General features: G+C 37.8%; 1 protein-coding gene across 3 annotated transcripts in view; it reads left to right on the top strand.

The window, feature by feature from the left end:
* GK (glycerol kinase) overlaps nt 1-10448 on the top strand; it is a 57700-nt gene extending 47252 nt beyond the window's left edge. Inside the window, exons 18-20 of one of the 3 annotated variants that reach the window (XM_006881779.1) lie at nt 4485-4565; nt 8268-8354; nt 10259-10448. In XM_006881779.1, coding sequence (XP_006881841.1) covers nt 4485-4565; nt 8268-8354; nt 10259-10269 — 179 coding nt within the window. In that variant the 3' untranslated portion in view covers nt 10270-10448. Of the gene's footprint in view, nt 1-4484; nt 4566-8267; nt 8360-10258 lie in introns of those variants that run through there. The other 2 variants (XM_006881780.1, XM_006881778.1) reach the window with 2 other exon arrangements.
* Nucleotides 10449-16342: the final 5894 nt, after the last annotated feature.

The raw sequence follows: 16342 nt of genomic DNA, 5'->3' as shown, positions 1-16342 counted from the left end.
CAACTGCAGCTGCCTGGGACTGCATGAAGCCCCCTACTCCACTAAGTTTGATAACAGCAGCTTGCCGAGCAGATAAGGCCTGTTCTTGACTTGCTGAACCTTGCTCAGGACCCTGCTCCCCTGGCTGTAGCTGCGCGTGACTGGAAGCGGTGAACTGCTGAGGTGACTGCGGAGTGAACGGAGAGAGATGCTGCTGCTGCAGAGGGTTAAAGATGAGTGAGCCGCTGGAGAGCTGGAGTCGATTTAATGGCCTGAGACTTGACGTACTTTTTAAACCAAATGGAACACCTGCTTGCGAAGTTGGCAGAGCACCTGGCAGTGCACTGGGCAGCAGACCTCCTGAGGGAAGAAGGCCACTCAGATTTCCTGCCCCACTACATTGATGAAGTTAAGGCCAGCGGAATTTGCCATGACTTGGGTAGCGGAGGTTCCTAGAGTTACAGATGATTGCCTGGCTCATGTATCTTGAGAGTCATAGAAAACATCTGTTACTGGCTCCCATATGTACTATGTAAGGGTGTATATTTTTACTTAGGCAGAAACATCCAGTCACGTGTATGACGTATCTCTTGAGCATTGTAGTAGCTTTACCACTTTAATAATCTGACTGCTGGTACCAAGGGTGTTGATCATGAGCCCAAGTAAGATGAATTTGTTGACATTTTCAGTCTTTTTTCCATCTGTTATGATATTGCCCATCAGTCCAGTGGTGAGAATTCTTGTTCTCTTGACACTGAGATACAATTCATATTGAAGTCTTGGCTCTTCTGCAGCAAGGACTTCAAGTCCTCACTTTCAGCAAGCAAGATTGTGTCACCTTTATTACATAGATCATTGGTGGCTCTTCCTCCAATCTTGATGCCACAATTCTTCCTGTAGTCCAGCTTCTTGAATGTTTTGCTCAACATTCAGAACAAATATAAGCCAACTCAAGTGAGGTTACCAAGCTGACTGAAGACAGAAATTGCTTATCATTATAATTACCCTTGACTCAGAAACCTGGGATGCAGGGATTTGCAGGTGCTAGCCTCGCCTGGAGGTTAGCTGAAGTAGTCCCATGTGTTCAGCAAGTAGCCATCTTGAGCAGGGCCACAAGAACTCCGGGACCACTCAAAGGCAGATAATACCTCTTCTTATGAGGCACCTGCTTGGGTGTCCTTACATGCTGTGAGATAGCACTGCCAGTAATCATTCTCATGCTAATTCATCCAGAACTCCAGTGACCTTGTCATGGATTGCAAAACTGGCCTGAAAGCCATAAATATCTGTTGAACTCTAGGAGAGCTAGTCTCTTCATTCCTAGTAGTAAATCTGAAGAGCTGAATGTTGGTTTCCAGTCAATAAAAGTCTCTTTAGTAGTTATCTCCTGGAAGTAAACAAGAAAGAAGTATTACTGTGAAGTGCATCATGGCTCCCCAGTGCAGCCAAACCCAGTGCTTGTGATAGAAGCAGGTCAAGGAGAAGTTTCTATGTGGATGTGAGACAAACAGTCTACGTGAACAAAACAATATATAGGAACTTTTTAAAAAACAACATATGAAGGTGGAAAATGAGCAATCACCATGGCCCTCAAAAACAAAGAAATTTTCCTCCTTCATGGATTCTTCCGGGTAACATGCCCAAAGAACGTGAGATGAAGTCTTGGCATCCTCCCTTCTCAGGAGCATTCTGGCCACATTGCTTCTATGACAGATCGTTTGTTCTTCTGGCATTCCATAGCATAGTCAGTAGTCTTCACCATAATTAAGTCGTCTTCCAGAAGAGGTATTTTACAGCATTTCAAAAAGATCAATTGGTTTCTTGACTGGTTTCTTTCATGAGCACTGTAAGTTTAGATCCTTTAGATCCTTAGAAAACTATCTTTTCTCCATTTGTTTTCAAAGGATTTATCAGTTGCCAATTCCTCTTGTCTACACCAACCTTTAGTGTCACTGGCCCCCTTTAGGGCATGATTGGCTGTATTAAGCGACACTCTCACAGCCAGTAGGTTAGCCTGACAAGAGAGCAACAATTTAATTATGTGGGAATTAAATACGATTCACTGTTCCAGTAAAGCTAAGCTAAGCCATAAGCTCTGATTGGTACCCTTTATTAAAATATAGTGATACATTCCTTAGATTGAAATAAATGTGAGCAGAAAATAGGATTGTACATATTAAATTTGATTTTATAACTTTCTAGAAACGTAGGCATAAAATAGCATCAAAGTGGATTTTGAGCTACTGGGAAATAAGCTTTTCAAATGCATTTTTAATTTTCTGGAAGACTGTGCCAGGGAGTCTTAGTTTTATTCATTCTTTTCCATGTACAAGAAAATGAATTTTATTACTAGTATTTGATTATCACATAGTGTATCATGCATGCCTAATAATTATTAACTTTAGTAATATACTTCTGGAAAAGAAACTTTTTAATAAATAATATTTAGAGTTAAACTTAGTCTTTAACTCTTTGCCTAAAACTTGCTTTAAGTTAACTATTTTCTAAAGATAACCATCACTACCAACACTGTTATCAGTTATATTGATTGTCTTTCCCCTTCTCCAGCTCTCTAGCTCCCCATCTCCTCACAACACACATGCACACAGAAACATATGCAAAATGGGCACGTTGATTGTTGTTAGGTGTCGTCGAGTATGACTCATGGCGACCCCATGAACAAAAGATCTGAACCCTGTTCTATCCTGCACCATCCTCACTCTTCCTGACAAGAGCCCACTGCAACAGCCACTGTGTCAGTCCACCTGGCGGAAGCTCTTCCTCTCCTTCGACAAACCTCCACCCTTCCCAGCATCATGTTCTTATCCAAGAAATAGCCCCTCCTAGCAACATACCCAAAGTAGGTGAGGAGAAGCCTCATCCTTCTTGCTTCCAAAGAGCACTCTAGCTGCATCCTCTCTGAGACATACCTGTTTGTTCTTTCGGCGTCCATGGGATGTTTAGTGCTCTTCTCCAACACAACACCTCAAAGGCACCAATAATTCTTCTGTCATCCTTCTTCATTGGCCAGCTGTCAGATGCATAGCAAGTGATTGGAAAGGCTATGGCCTGAATCAGATGTACCTTAGTCCTCAAACTGATATCATTACTCCTCAGTAGTTTGGAGAGGTCCCTAACTGCAGATTTTCCCAGGGGAAGTAGATTGTTGTTGTTGATTGCCTTCGAGTCGAGTACGACTCACAGCGATCCTATGAACAAAAGGCCTGAAGCCCCTCTACAATTATCAACATTTATCAAAGTTCACAGAGTTTCTGGAGGCATGTTGTTTAGGTAGTGGATGCCAATGCCACTAGAGATGTTAATGCTTCAAGCAAACATTTGGTTGGTTTTGTTATGTGCCCTCAAGTCACCAACTCGTAGCCGACCTTCCAAATTTTCAGAGGCAGGAAATCAAATGGGAGATTTCCCATCTTTCTCCTATGGAGCCACTGTGGGATTCAAACCATGTGCCTTTGTGCTTGCAGTGCAATTTCTTACCACTAGACCACCAGCCTCTTAAAAGCCAGAAATGAGTAAGACCAAGTCTTTGCCCCTTAAGAGTCTCAAGTATATTGGGAGAGGTAGATAGAACCATAAAAATCCCACATGGTAGTAGTAGTTATCTGAAGGTAGGTGGGGAAATGGAGAAAGGCTGGAATTGGTGAAAGCTTTCATGAGGGAGTGGTACTTGAGCCTCCTCTCCTGGGTGTTGCAGGTGTTGGTGAGCAGGGTTTGTGGCAAGGCTGGAGCTTGAGCGAAGGGAGACCACATAGCCTGGGATAAAGAATACAGCACATGCTTGAGACGCCAGATCGAGGGCCTAGTGGGTGGAGAGTTGCACAGCCAATCCAAAGGCACGTGGTGCAGTCCACCCACTGCTTTGCAGAAGGAAGATACAGCCTCCTCCTGTGTGGTTTATGTCCTCTGAAAACCTCTGGAGGGTCAGCTATGATGGCAATGGGAGTAAGTGAGCGATTCAGGTTTCCCCATGAGAGAAATCATTGTGCTTTAAGTTTTGAGGAATGAAGAGAATTACAGAGGAATGTCACTTGTGAGATCTGTTGAGGACTCAACATTAACGAAAGCCTCTGAGTGAGCCAAAACCAATTCTCCCTTTCATCTTTCCATACTACAAAATCTTCCACTCACCTTAAACTCTCCTGCTAACCACTCCCTGTTCCCAAGAAAAGAGAACGATTCCCTCTTGTTCTTAATTGTGATTGGCTGCCAGTCTTTATAAATGGGATTGCTCTTCCTAACATGTCTCTGAAGTTGCCCTTCACCCTGCAGAGCCGTACTGACCTCTCCTCACATATTTTACCTCACTGAGCTCGCTGCTTTCCCAGACACCAGCAGAGACTTTCTCAAATCTGAACCTTGGGAAAGCCCAAATGCAGCTTAACATGTGCAAGAATTAGAAAGGAATGCTGAGTAAGCATAAATATGGGTTCTGGAACATTTTAGTAAACTTTCCATGTGGATTTTGTTTTTTCTTCTAATTCCAGAAAGCGAAATTCGTTATTCTACTTGGAAAAAAGCTGTGACGAAATCAATGGGTTGGGCTACAACTCAGCCTACCCAAAGTGGTAAGGATGTTTTCTTGTTATTGTTATTTTTTTTCTTAGTATGAGAGATGCTAGTATGAAATAGTTTAATGTCTTACCATTGACACTTAGCCAGGGGTATATCTTAGCTGCTTTGAAGAAAAGCGTTCTCCTTTCTTACATTTTGAAAGCACTTTAAGTCTAAGTCTAAAATGTAAATGATCAGATTGCTATGAATACTACCCTGCCATATATTTCCTTATGAGTTTATTATTGGTACTGTAATTGATAACACAAAATTTTTTATGCTTTCTTTTTAATGGTAAAAAAATCAACTGGATGATTATTTTTTTTCCTCAAATGTCTTGATCTACCTTTTTGGGAGGCTGCCTTTATGATGTGATTCAAACTCAAAAGCTCTATTAAGTTCAGAATATATTTCACTTCTTTTTAAATTGATTCCAAATGCTTAGCAACTTTACATAAATAAAAATTCCTTTGGAGTCAGAGAGGAAGGAATACACTAAAGAGTAAATGAGAAGGTTCAAAAGAGATTGAAAATACTCTTTTTTAAATAGCCAAAGCTCTTTATTGCAGATCTGGGAGGACTGAGAGAATCTTCTCAAAAACTGCCTCTGCATCCAAGAGTGGATTTTATACTTGAGTTTTACATATGAGTTTTACATAGTTTACATATGACTGGAAAAGACATCTTCAAAGAGATAAATAAATCAATTACATATAACTTGAGAAAAATATCTTCAAAGAGATACATGCTAATTCGATTACTTGTAAAAAAAAACGTGTTCAAACAGGTGAATGCTAAGTCAATTATATGTAACTGTGAAAAACATCTTCAAAGAGATATGTGCTAATCCAGAAAAGAATTATTTACAGCTGAGTAAAACAGTTTCAAAGAGTTGAATAGTAATCCGGGGAAGATGCATTAACTTTCCTGGTAAACAGATTAAAATACTTTACATGACTAAAGAAAAATAGACTTTTAGGGCAAACAACCGGTTTGCTCATTTATTTGGCCAGTTGCTGAAAAGGAGTAAGAAGATGAAAGCCATGAAAAACAATGTATAGGAACTTAGTAAGTAAACTAGTATAAAAAATGTATTTTAAATTTAAAAAGAAAAAAAAGATGAGGGCCCTGACCCATGAAAAACAATGTATAGGAACTTAGTAAAGTAAACTAGTATTTTTAAAAAATGCATTTTAAATTAAAAGGAAAAAAGACGAGGGCCCAGACTTTTTTCCCCTAATAACCATTACTTAATAGCTTATAAGAAGCTGAGTTCTAGAATTTGACTAGATGGATTTTTTAGATGTACCTTGCTCCAATTAACATTACCATGCTACTCACTATAAAAAAGCCCAGGGGCAGACTACAGAAGATACTAGGGTCACCTGTGGTCATCCAAGTAGAAGGGAATTATGTGTCTCTCTTTTGGTTTGCTTGGCTGGAATTCCCTTCTACTAGATGGAACTTTTTCTCCTTCCTCCTACCCTAATATTCTCAGTCACACACAGGAGCTCTATATACTAGCAGTTTTAAAAAAAATTTTTAAAAAATTTTAGTGTGAGTTTGTGTGTGTGTGTGTGTGATGGGTGTGTGTATGTGTAGGTGTACTATCAAATCAGATCTGACTGGTACAGGAGAAGATTGTTCCTCCTGCTCCAGCAGAGCATCTGGTGGATTCGAACCACATACCTCTGGGATTGCAGTGCAGCTTCTTACCACTAGGCCACCAGAGCTCACCAGAAGATAAAACTTTTTAATTGCCAGATTCCCACAAAACCAATTGCTCATCTTCTCTGTGTAGTATACTGTCAGTGAATTTAACATTCCCAAGAAAAGATGAGAAAAGAAAGCAATAATTTTTTTCTTCCCCTAGTTCCTTCTCAGCATTGATGATAAAAGCCATTTGATTCGGTTTGTAGAGCTTTACAAATTTTGTTTTTGTTTCAGTTAGACAGCAATGTCTTTAACCCAAAATTTGAAAATAGTTTTTGGCATTTATGAAAAGAAATTTATAATTTTAGTATCTGGAGAGTAAACTATGTAATGAACTCAGAATAAAACAATATCCAACCAACAAAATTATGATAGTCCTTGAAAGGCTATATGATAATTGCAGTACAGATAGAATCCTATTTTAATAAACTTGAAAGAATGTTAGAATTGCTACCTGTCATCTTACTGTCTTACTAATTACTTTAGTTTAGTCTGTGGGGGAAATGGTGTGTTTGGTTAATTTCCAATGCAGTTTTCCAATTTTGAGGCTATACTAGATTTATTTTCTGGTTTTGAATGTGCATGGAAAACTATTTTCAAGTTCTCTAATAATGTTTATAACAGCTTATGATAAATGATGACTTCCTGGCTTTCGACTCAAAACCCACCAAAAGAACCTTTTAAAACAGAACAAATTAGGGGAGCTCTGGTGGCCTAGTGGCAAGGAGCTGCAACTACAATCCCAGAGGCACACGGTTTGAATCCACCAGATGCTCTGCCGGGAAAAGGAGGGACAATCTACTCCTGTACCAGTCAGATCTGATTTCACGGTACACTCACACAAAAATAAAAATAAAATCAAACAAAAAAACAGAACAAATTGGTTTAAAAAGTACAAATATCAGATAACAAGCATTTTATAGATATATCTTAGCAAAAGGAAAATATCCCCATTAAATAGCACCTACATTAACAAGTACTTGTGAACACACTCCTTGTCCACCCACCCTCTCAAACTAGAACTCGACTGTAAACCACATCAGGAAACCAGTTAGTCTGTGAGGTTCTTTTTAATTTATTTTAATTTAATAAAGTTCCTTTATTAAAAAATTCTTGTTTCCACAAATACACAAACAAAAGAAACCTTGTTTTATTTGAGAATTCACATGTAGTGAGGGAAGAGCTTTCTGTCCCTCTTTAATGAAAATATCCCTGATAAGAGATACAGAACTCCTCACCCAGAAAAGCAAAGAACAGAATGCTATCCGTTTGTCACATCCCAACATATGCCCACAAGGATTCCATAACAAGTGAAACCCCTTTGCCTACTGGTTCGATTTCTTTCCCCCAATTCTTAGACTTAACTTTTGAATAAGATTAAGAAGGTAAATGATTCTAGGTAAATGAAAAGGAAATGAAAAAGGTAAATGAAATGAAGGTAAATGAAAAAAATGAACTTTTTTTCTTTTAAAGGATTCTGAGATAATTCAGGTTAGAAAGTATCAACTATTGACAGGTACATTTCCTCAGAAACCAAATTCAGTCTTAAAAAAGGGAAATGGAAATTTTCGCAAAAATAAGGTAGACTAATATATAACTCTTCTCTGATAGCCAAAGGATCAGTGATGGGAACTTGGGGGAATCGATTTTCTCATTTCAAATCATTTGGGGAAGAATCAAGAAAGCACAAATCACAGCCTCCCAGAAAGTTCTCCATGGGCTCTCTTTGGCTTTGCCAGTGGAAGGCTTATGTTGGTCTACATGTATTATGATGTTCTTGGCTCCTTGTGGCATGCTATCTGTACTGTTAACTGTCATAAGTCTTCAATATTGATTTTAATTTTTTAATTAAAAGTAACTCTTTGGCTAGCTCTTATGAAAATATTATTTTTTTGTAACTTATCTTGTTTTTCTATCATGTGATTCTTAACACCATTATTGTAATTATGTGTCTCTCTTTTGGTTTGCTTGGCTGGAACTCCCTTCTACTTGGATGACCACAGGTGACCCTAGTATCTTCTGTAGTCTGCCCCTGGGCTTTTTTATAGTGAGTAGCATGGTAATGTTAATTGGAGCAAGGTACATCTCAGGTTAGTTACTCTTTAAATTAGCCAATTTTTTAATGTATTTGTGTCTAACTCAGCAGAAACGTTTTTGGTGTTTTTTTTTCATTCTCTTTTATAGTTAAAGAACCTGGAAAATCCATTAAAAGTCTAATTAGCTGGACCAACTAATATCCAAGGGCAGTCAGAAAAGACTGACTGCTTAATATTTTTTTAAGTAGATATTTTCTTAGAGGTAATACATTTCTTTTGTCAGCTGTAGAAATGAGCAAAACTGAAAGTGCTAATATGAATACTTACATGAAAGAACTTTCCAAGTGACTGATGAACATTAAAGTCTCATATTTTGGCATTTGTTAAGTTGGCTTTCACTTGTACATACACACATTCAATTCTTCATACTCTTGAAAATGTGCTAAGAAAGTCTTACTATTTCAATTCCAGTAAGAGTTTCGACCCCAGAGGATGTCAGCAAAGGTCTTCTAAAACTAAAAATGGGGACCCTTTTTTGCTTTCATTTATTTTGGCTAAAAGAATACATTTTGTGGTCAAAATTAATGCTTAAATAAATTAAGGTTGACATGAAAACCAAATTACTGGTTTTGCACATTAACTTCTACTGACAAATGTTATTATGCAAGTAAAATTGTTCATCATGGTATCACATGCATTGTATAGCATTCTATTTCAATGTTAATTGAAATAGAATAATTATTTGTGAAAGGTGTCCCTAATGATAGCTCAATTTTTCTTCAAATTAATGACTTAAATGGAAATGACTCTCTTGTGCCATGGTTTCCAAGAAAGTGACACTTTTATTTTTCTTTTTAAGTCTTCAGGAGTAGAGAGAGTTTAATTATTTCTCTTAATTATGTGATGACCTGGGTTAAAATGTAAAATTGAAACTGTATTGATGCAGAAGGGAACATCTGTTTGTAGAATTCAGTCAAGCATTAATTCAGCTTGGCATCATCCATTTAGTTCTGTATTTACATATGGAATGGAATGACAAGTTTATTAGCAGAACATTTAGTTCCCTTTTAATGGGAAAATTTGTATTACTTGCTTGAAAAAGATTACCTTTGTCCTTACTCTGTCTACTCAAGACTATTCAGGATAAATTTGGCCAAAGCTGCTTCTGTAATAGTAATACTTTTACAGTGATATCAGTGCTTTACCCCTTAAGGAAAGCTTCTGTAGACGCAAAACTATACAGAAATAATAGCAGAATTACTATTTAATGGCTAATATAAGTAACAATTCTCTTTCTACTTCTTGCAAGTGTTTTGTGGCTAAGCTCAAACATTGCCAGAAGAGCTGTAATTGAGATTAATAAAGAAACCTATATACTGTATTGGAAAAAGTTTCATTCTTTTACCCCATTATCTTGAATAGTCTTGGCTGCATAATAGTCTGAGAAAGAAAAGGAAAAGATGCTGTTACTGGATTGATTTTTTTTACCCACTATTTGCCCTCTGCTACCATGATAACATGAGGAAGCCTTGTTGTTTAATGCCGTCGAGTCGTAGATGACTCATAGCGACCCTATGAACGAACAGCCTGAGCACTGTTTGTACATAGTTTCCGGAGGCAAGCCATTTTGGAAGTGGATGCCTAGTCTGCATAAAAATGGACACATGTATCATCTCACCAAGCTAAGGGATATGTTAATTGTCCAAATTCCTAGGCTTCTGAAATGGATATGGTCACCATTTTTAGGTGCTGCCCTTGATAGTTTCGGCTGAAATCTGGTAAACAGCAACCCTGACAATATTTGCTCTCTTTGGAATCAACTCAGTTCTATTTGTTTTGTTTTAATTGGGAGGAAAGATTTACAATCATATGGGATATCTAGGTCAATATGAATACTTTTCATTGCTGAATTACATGTATATGTTATTGAAATCTATGATTTTTGTCCCCCATTTTAGGTAGCCCATAAATTGTACCAGCTCATGGATTCCCAAGATGTGAACTTTTTCTGTAATGAAAGAACTCTACAGTTTTGTTTCTTAATGTGATGACACTACTCATAGACTGTAATGTTATTTATAAGCCACTTTCTGCATGATCTTCCAAGTTGACCGGTATATAATAAAGCAGAAAGAATATTTTAAAAATATTTGTTTTTTTGTAACTCAACATTTTAGTCTGGGCTGACCCCTTTCCTTCTATTGCCACAATATTCTGTCTCAATTCTAAGATCTGGTAAGAATTCAAATCCTGTTCACAGAATTTTTCAAACATGTGTTTCAAATATATTCAGACACTGATGAATTGGGATCTGAATCTTTGCACTGCATCCACTTGGTTTAAAAGTCATTAGTAACCTAAAATTAGGGGACTTTTAAAAAAAACAGATCTTAAGTGGACAGACCACTATGTATATAAATATTTTAGAGGAAAGTTGTATACATTTTGGGGCAACGGTTATACATATTTACCAGAAGAAACTTTTTCTTAAAGAGCCAGCATTTAAAGTATATGTTCTATGCCAACTAAAGAAAATGTACTTTATTGTGAATTGAACTATATATTTATCCCTTACCTTTTTATTTAATTGTCTTATCTGGATGTATGTTGAAAAAGACTGTAGTACACATTGTTTTCAAACACAAGCTCTGGTCCAAATAAAGTACTTTTTTTCTCTCTTCACCCTTGCCATGTTTGGATTCTTTGGGTTGGGTGAGCATAAGGATATATGAAAAGGAAGAAAACATTGACAAAACAATATCTTTTAGTTAAAAATGTTATCAATGACTTAGCTTCATGTCATCTTACAATTAAGAACGCTTTGCCATTAGAAATATCTTCTAGTAGAGCCAAGAACTTCTCAAAATAGTATTACTGTATTATAAGAATTCACCTATTCCAGTTTCACATCAATTTTTAAAGTACCTTAAAATTAAGTAAACATTGTCTCCTAATTATTTCTAGTGCAGAAAATGGGAAAATTGGCTTTTTAAAAAAATTAAATGGTAGCTTCTATTTGTGGTTTTGGTTGTGTGGTTTATAAGATTCCATTTTCTGGTGTTTTTTTTAATGAAGCTGATACCTAAGCAATATGAATATGATTGAAAGACACTATGAAATTATAATTAGATAATTAAATTAAAATAGAGATGAGGTACTTTTAAGCCTAGTTACAACAGTGGTTAATAGTAAATAATTGAAAATCAGTATTCAAATATTTTGAGGCTTGGATTCCTTTTTCTACAAATTGTACGATTTAGAAATGGTTTAAAATTGTCCATGTTGATATTTAATGACAAACTGGCTTAAAAACTAATCAGCTCCTTATTCTTACTTGCATTTTTCACTTACAGACTAGAATCTAGGCCAAAATTTAATTGAGAAAAGTATATCAGCTAATGGGAATTCAGCTGTTAGCACCCCACTAGGCATGTTCTGAAGAATCAGCCAGCCACTAAAAAAAGTAGCTTCTAGAAATAATGGGCATCTTAATCACTCTATTAGAAGAGCAGTCATTCAACATTTCCAGGAAGTACCTCTGCTGATGTAGTAAGGTCTCACATCCTACAGGATTCCCACAATGCTCTCAGGCTGGGGTCATCAGTGGACTTGTCTGCCATCATTCTCACTACTTGGTATGCCTCAATTTTTGGTTTTCCAGTAAATCAGTGAAATAAATAGTACATCTTTGCTTCTGGAATGTGGCCTTAGAAATTTTTTTTAGTTTCTTTTTTTTCTTCAGTGAAAGTAATAATTTTCAGAATTGGTTGGTTTTGTGCTGTTTTGGGTGGAACTTATTTTGGCACGTATAAGTAAGATATTAACAATAGCAATCTGATGGCTTCTATAAGTAATTAATATGTAAATGCACAAGAATGGTCTGTTTCCAAGATTTTCATTATCAGATATGAATCTTGGACCTACAAAGCCGTTTACTAGCATTAATCACTGTTCATGCCTTTAGTCTCTTACCTTAGGATTTCCTTTTCTTAATATTTTTATTGTTATGCCTTGTTTTACAGGGTCTTTCATTTATATTATAAATCATTTATATTGTGAAGGTTCCCCCCCTTAACTCATATCTTTTTATTATTTTATTTTTATTTATACAAGTTTATTTATGAAATTTGAATACATTGGCTTCCAGACTAGATTCTTCCAATTTCCCTCACCCCTCCCCGAATTGTATAAACCCCATGTTTAACACACATCCACACATCCTCATCCCTCACTTCTACTCTCTACCCTTGGATCCTCATAGTTATTGTGCAATAATAATTAATATTTTTATCATTCATATACACAGCCTTTCATTTACATTTTATTGTGTTCATTTATATTGTGGAGTTTCCCCCCTTACAGTTCTCGTCCTTTAATACCAAGCTTCCTAACATTTTAACCCCGTTAAAGAAACGGGGTTATCTCTAATAAGATCACAGATGGAAGTGCAGGCCTAATAAAGACGATCTTATAAAGAATTTTTAAAAAGATGGCAAACACATGAAATGTTCAAAATCCCTACCTCTAAGAGAGATGCAAATCAAAATAACTATCATCTCACCCCAGTCAAAATAGCAAAATTTAACAGAACAGCAAGCAACAAATGCTGGCAAGGTTGTGGAGAAACTGGAACCCTGATTCACTGTTGGTGGGAGTGTAAAATGGTGCAACCACTGTGGAAGGCAGTATGGCGCTTTCTCAAAGTTGTAAATAGAGATACCATTTGACCCAGCAATTCCACTACTGGGAATATACCCTAAAGAGACCATAACTGACATCCAAACAGATATATACACACACATGTTCATTGTGGCTTTGTTCACAATAGCAAGGAGTTGGAAACAACCTAATTGCCCATCAACAAATGAATGGATAGAGAAGCTGTGGTATATTCGCACAATGGAATACTACACTGCATTGAAAAACCAGGAAGCCATGTAATATTATTCAAAATGGGTGACCCTGGAGGACATTATGCTGCGTGAAGTATCTTAGTCACAAAAGGACAAATATTGCATAGTGCCACTGTTGTAAAACAGGACTGACAGGGTTGGGGGGAGACTGAGAAAGATGGGACAAATAATGTATACTGCATTGAAACAGATGAGGGAGAAAACTGCTTAAAAGGGATATAGGATTAGATATTGTTATGACAGGAGTCCAGAACAAAGGTAGCATAGTGGAGTGGACTTGGAGGGAGGGATTGAATAATTAAATAAGAATTTTTTCCTTTTAAAAAAGAAAAGCGAATTGGCAGGAGGGGTGGGCAGGGGGGAAAGTGCAACAATGAATGAGGGGTGGGCAGGGGGGAAAGTGCAACAATGAATGAATGGAAATCCAAAGTCTAAACTTTCATTAAAATAAAAATTTGCAAGCAACTATAAAATCTATATTTTCAAATTTAGGTTGTTTATTTTTCATTTCAATGAACATCTACAGAGATTTTGGAATTCCATTCATTCATTGTTGCACCCTTCTCCCCGCACAAGTGTTTCCCCCTCCCCCCGCCCCGTTTGCGCCTCTCCTTGAAAAGCAAAAGAAAAACTCCCTCATTGGTACACAACCCCCCCCCCGCACCTCCCCAAACCCCACCCCCTACCCCCAAATATAATCACTGCAACCCTCATTGCGTACTCCTACGATAAACATAATGCCCTAAAATATAATACTTATGACCTCATTCCTTGTTCCCCAAATCGAGCAACATTATATTAAGGTCACATAGTCAACAGTAGGAAATAGAGTAACTTTTTTTAGAGCCAATTTATGGCTATGTTACCGCTATATATTTTTTTTAGGTCTCCATCTTCTGACAGTACAAATAAATATAAGTTTGCCAAATGTCACAGATGTCCTCTTCCATATTCCCAACATTTCTCTATCATCATTGACTTTAATGAAAAGGACTCTTATTTCATTTCAACGGGAGGCTATAGAAGCAGAAGGTGGGTCAAACTAAGTTTCTCAACTAGGCCAGTATGTTTCATTTGCTGTTTTTCTTCCCATTTGCTAGAACTAGTCCTAACTGAGAGAGCTCTGGAACCTTAGATTTCACCGCTAACGCAAAGGATGTGCTTTTCCAGCGGTTCGAATCTCCCTGCAGCTGCACGAGAGAAAGGCAGTCTCCTCCCGTGGACTGTGTACCATTTTGGACCCTGGTTGACGGAAGGATGACAGGAGTCGGAACCGACAGGGCAGCAATGAGCTTTTTTGAGTTCTGCCTGTGATTGATAAACTGTTGTCTTTTAAAAGGCAGCCTCAGGTATTTTGAGATTTTTCCTGTTTAGTATGAAAGTAAACCTATTAGGGAGCTCTGGTGGCATAATCCTTACAGAGTTGTGCTGCTCTGGCAGTTCAAATTTCCTGGCCCCAGACACTGCAGAAAGATAGACTATCTCCTGTACAATTTACAGGCCTCGGTGGAGGGCCAGCTAGGAGTTGAAACTAGCTTGACAGCAATGAGAGGAAGGTTTTAGTCCTCATTCGTAGAACTGATGCTTGTCTCATTGGTGGTTTGCTAATTGTTTGGTCTACAAGCAGGCTACCCAAATATTTCAGTTGTAACCAAAATATTTTACAAAATGGGACTGAGTCAATAATGATGTTGTTTACCGTTGAGTTGGAATCTAGCTGACCCTCCGGCTAGTTTTCATAGGCAGTAAATCACAAGGAAGGAGATTGTCCCTCCAGCTCCCACAGAGAAGTTGGTGGATTCGAACCGTGTGCCTTTGGGATTGCAGCACAGCTGCACTACCACTAGGCCACCACACAATAGTGCAGCTTTGGAAAGCAATGAGGACACTAAACATTTAGAAACATCTCCAGATTACTTAAAAATTAATAAAAAGCAGAGTGCAAAGCAATATTTGTCTTACTTTTTTCTTCTTCTTTTAAAGAAGATAAGGATATTTGCCTATGCCAGGAAGACATAAACGATAGCTACTCTGCCAGTTCATCTCACCAAGGGTCTCCTTCACCTCACTGGCCCTTCATGTCACCAAACGTGAAAGTTTTCAGCCGTTGACCCTTCTTGTTGGTCTTCTAAAGCAAGCAAGTTGGACAGTGGTGGTCCATAGAGATTTCGTTGTCTTATTTTTAGACCTAGATTGCCATCCCTTTCCTCCTAGTCCCCCTGAATCTGAAAGCGCCACTGAAATCGGTCAGTCCTGGGTGATCTTTGCAAGTGTTCGAAATAAATCCGCCTTACACCGAGTCTAGTTTTAGCCAGGCTTACTTGAACCACACTAAGGCATTAACTAGGGAGCTACGGTGGTCTGGTGGGAAGGAGTTGCACGGCCTACCCCAAAGGCACGTGGCTCAAATCTAGCAGCTGTTCCGAGGGAGGAAGATAAATAGGCTCCTCCCCTGCGAGTTCCAGTCTCTGCAAACCTGCTGTGAGTTAGCTTTGACTCGAAGACACACAACAACAACAACAAAAAGGTACAAACTCTTTACAAAACGAAGTTTAAGGTATTTGAACTGAAGTGCAGACGTTAATATGTGTGAAGGTTCATAGCATTATTTACAGTAGCCAAACAGTAGAAGCCACTCAAGTAAATAAATGTTCATTACCTGGTGAATGGATAAAAATATGGTCCATCCAAATACTAGAATGTTATTTAGCCATGAAAGAGAATAAAGTCTGGATACATGGTGGGCCTTGAAAATGTGCTGAGTGAAGGAAATTGGGCACAAAATGCCACAGATTGTATGGCCCCACTTATATGAAATGCCCAGAACAGGCATTCATAGAAACCAACTCGATTAGTGTTTGCTGGGATCTTGAGAAAAGAATGGTTAAGAGAGGCTGTTAATTGGGTCACGGGTTTCTTTTTGAGATGATTAGGTTTACTGGTGTATGTGCTGTGAACATACTAAACCTCACTAAATTGCACTGGAAACATGACATTTTATGGCATGTGAATTAGAACTCCATAAAAGAGGACCATAAATGCAGAGGACACAAACCAGGTTTATTTAAGACAAAATACTCTTAAAAGGTAATATGTTAAAGAAGCACAGTTAATACCCAGTCCCTGAAG

Source organism: Elephantulus edwardii, unplaced genomic scaffold (assembly GCF_000299155.1).
Source record: "Elephantulus edwardii isolate Elephantulus edwardi_28Jun2011 unplaced genomic scaffold, EleEdw1.0 scaffold00016, whole genome shotgun sequence".
Classification (NCBI taxonomy): Eukaryota; Metazoa; Chordata; class Mammalia; order Macroscelidea; family Macroscelididae; genus Elephantulus; species Elephantulus edwardii.
This window is presented reverse-complemented; position numbering and strand designations above follow the sequence as displayed.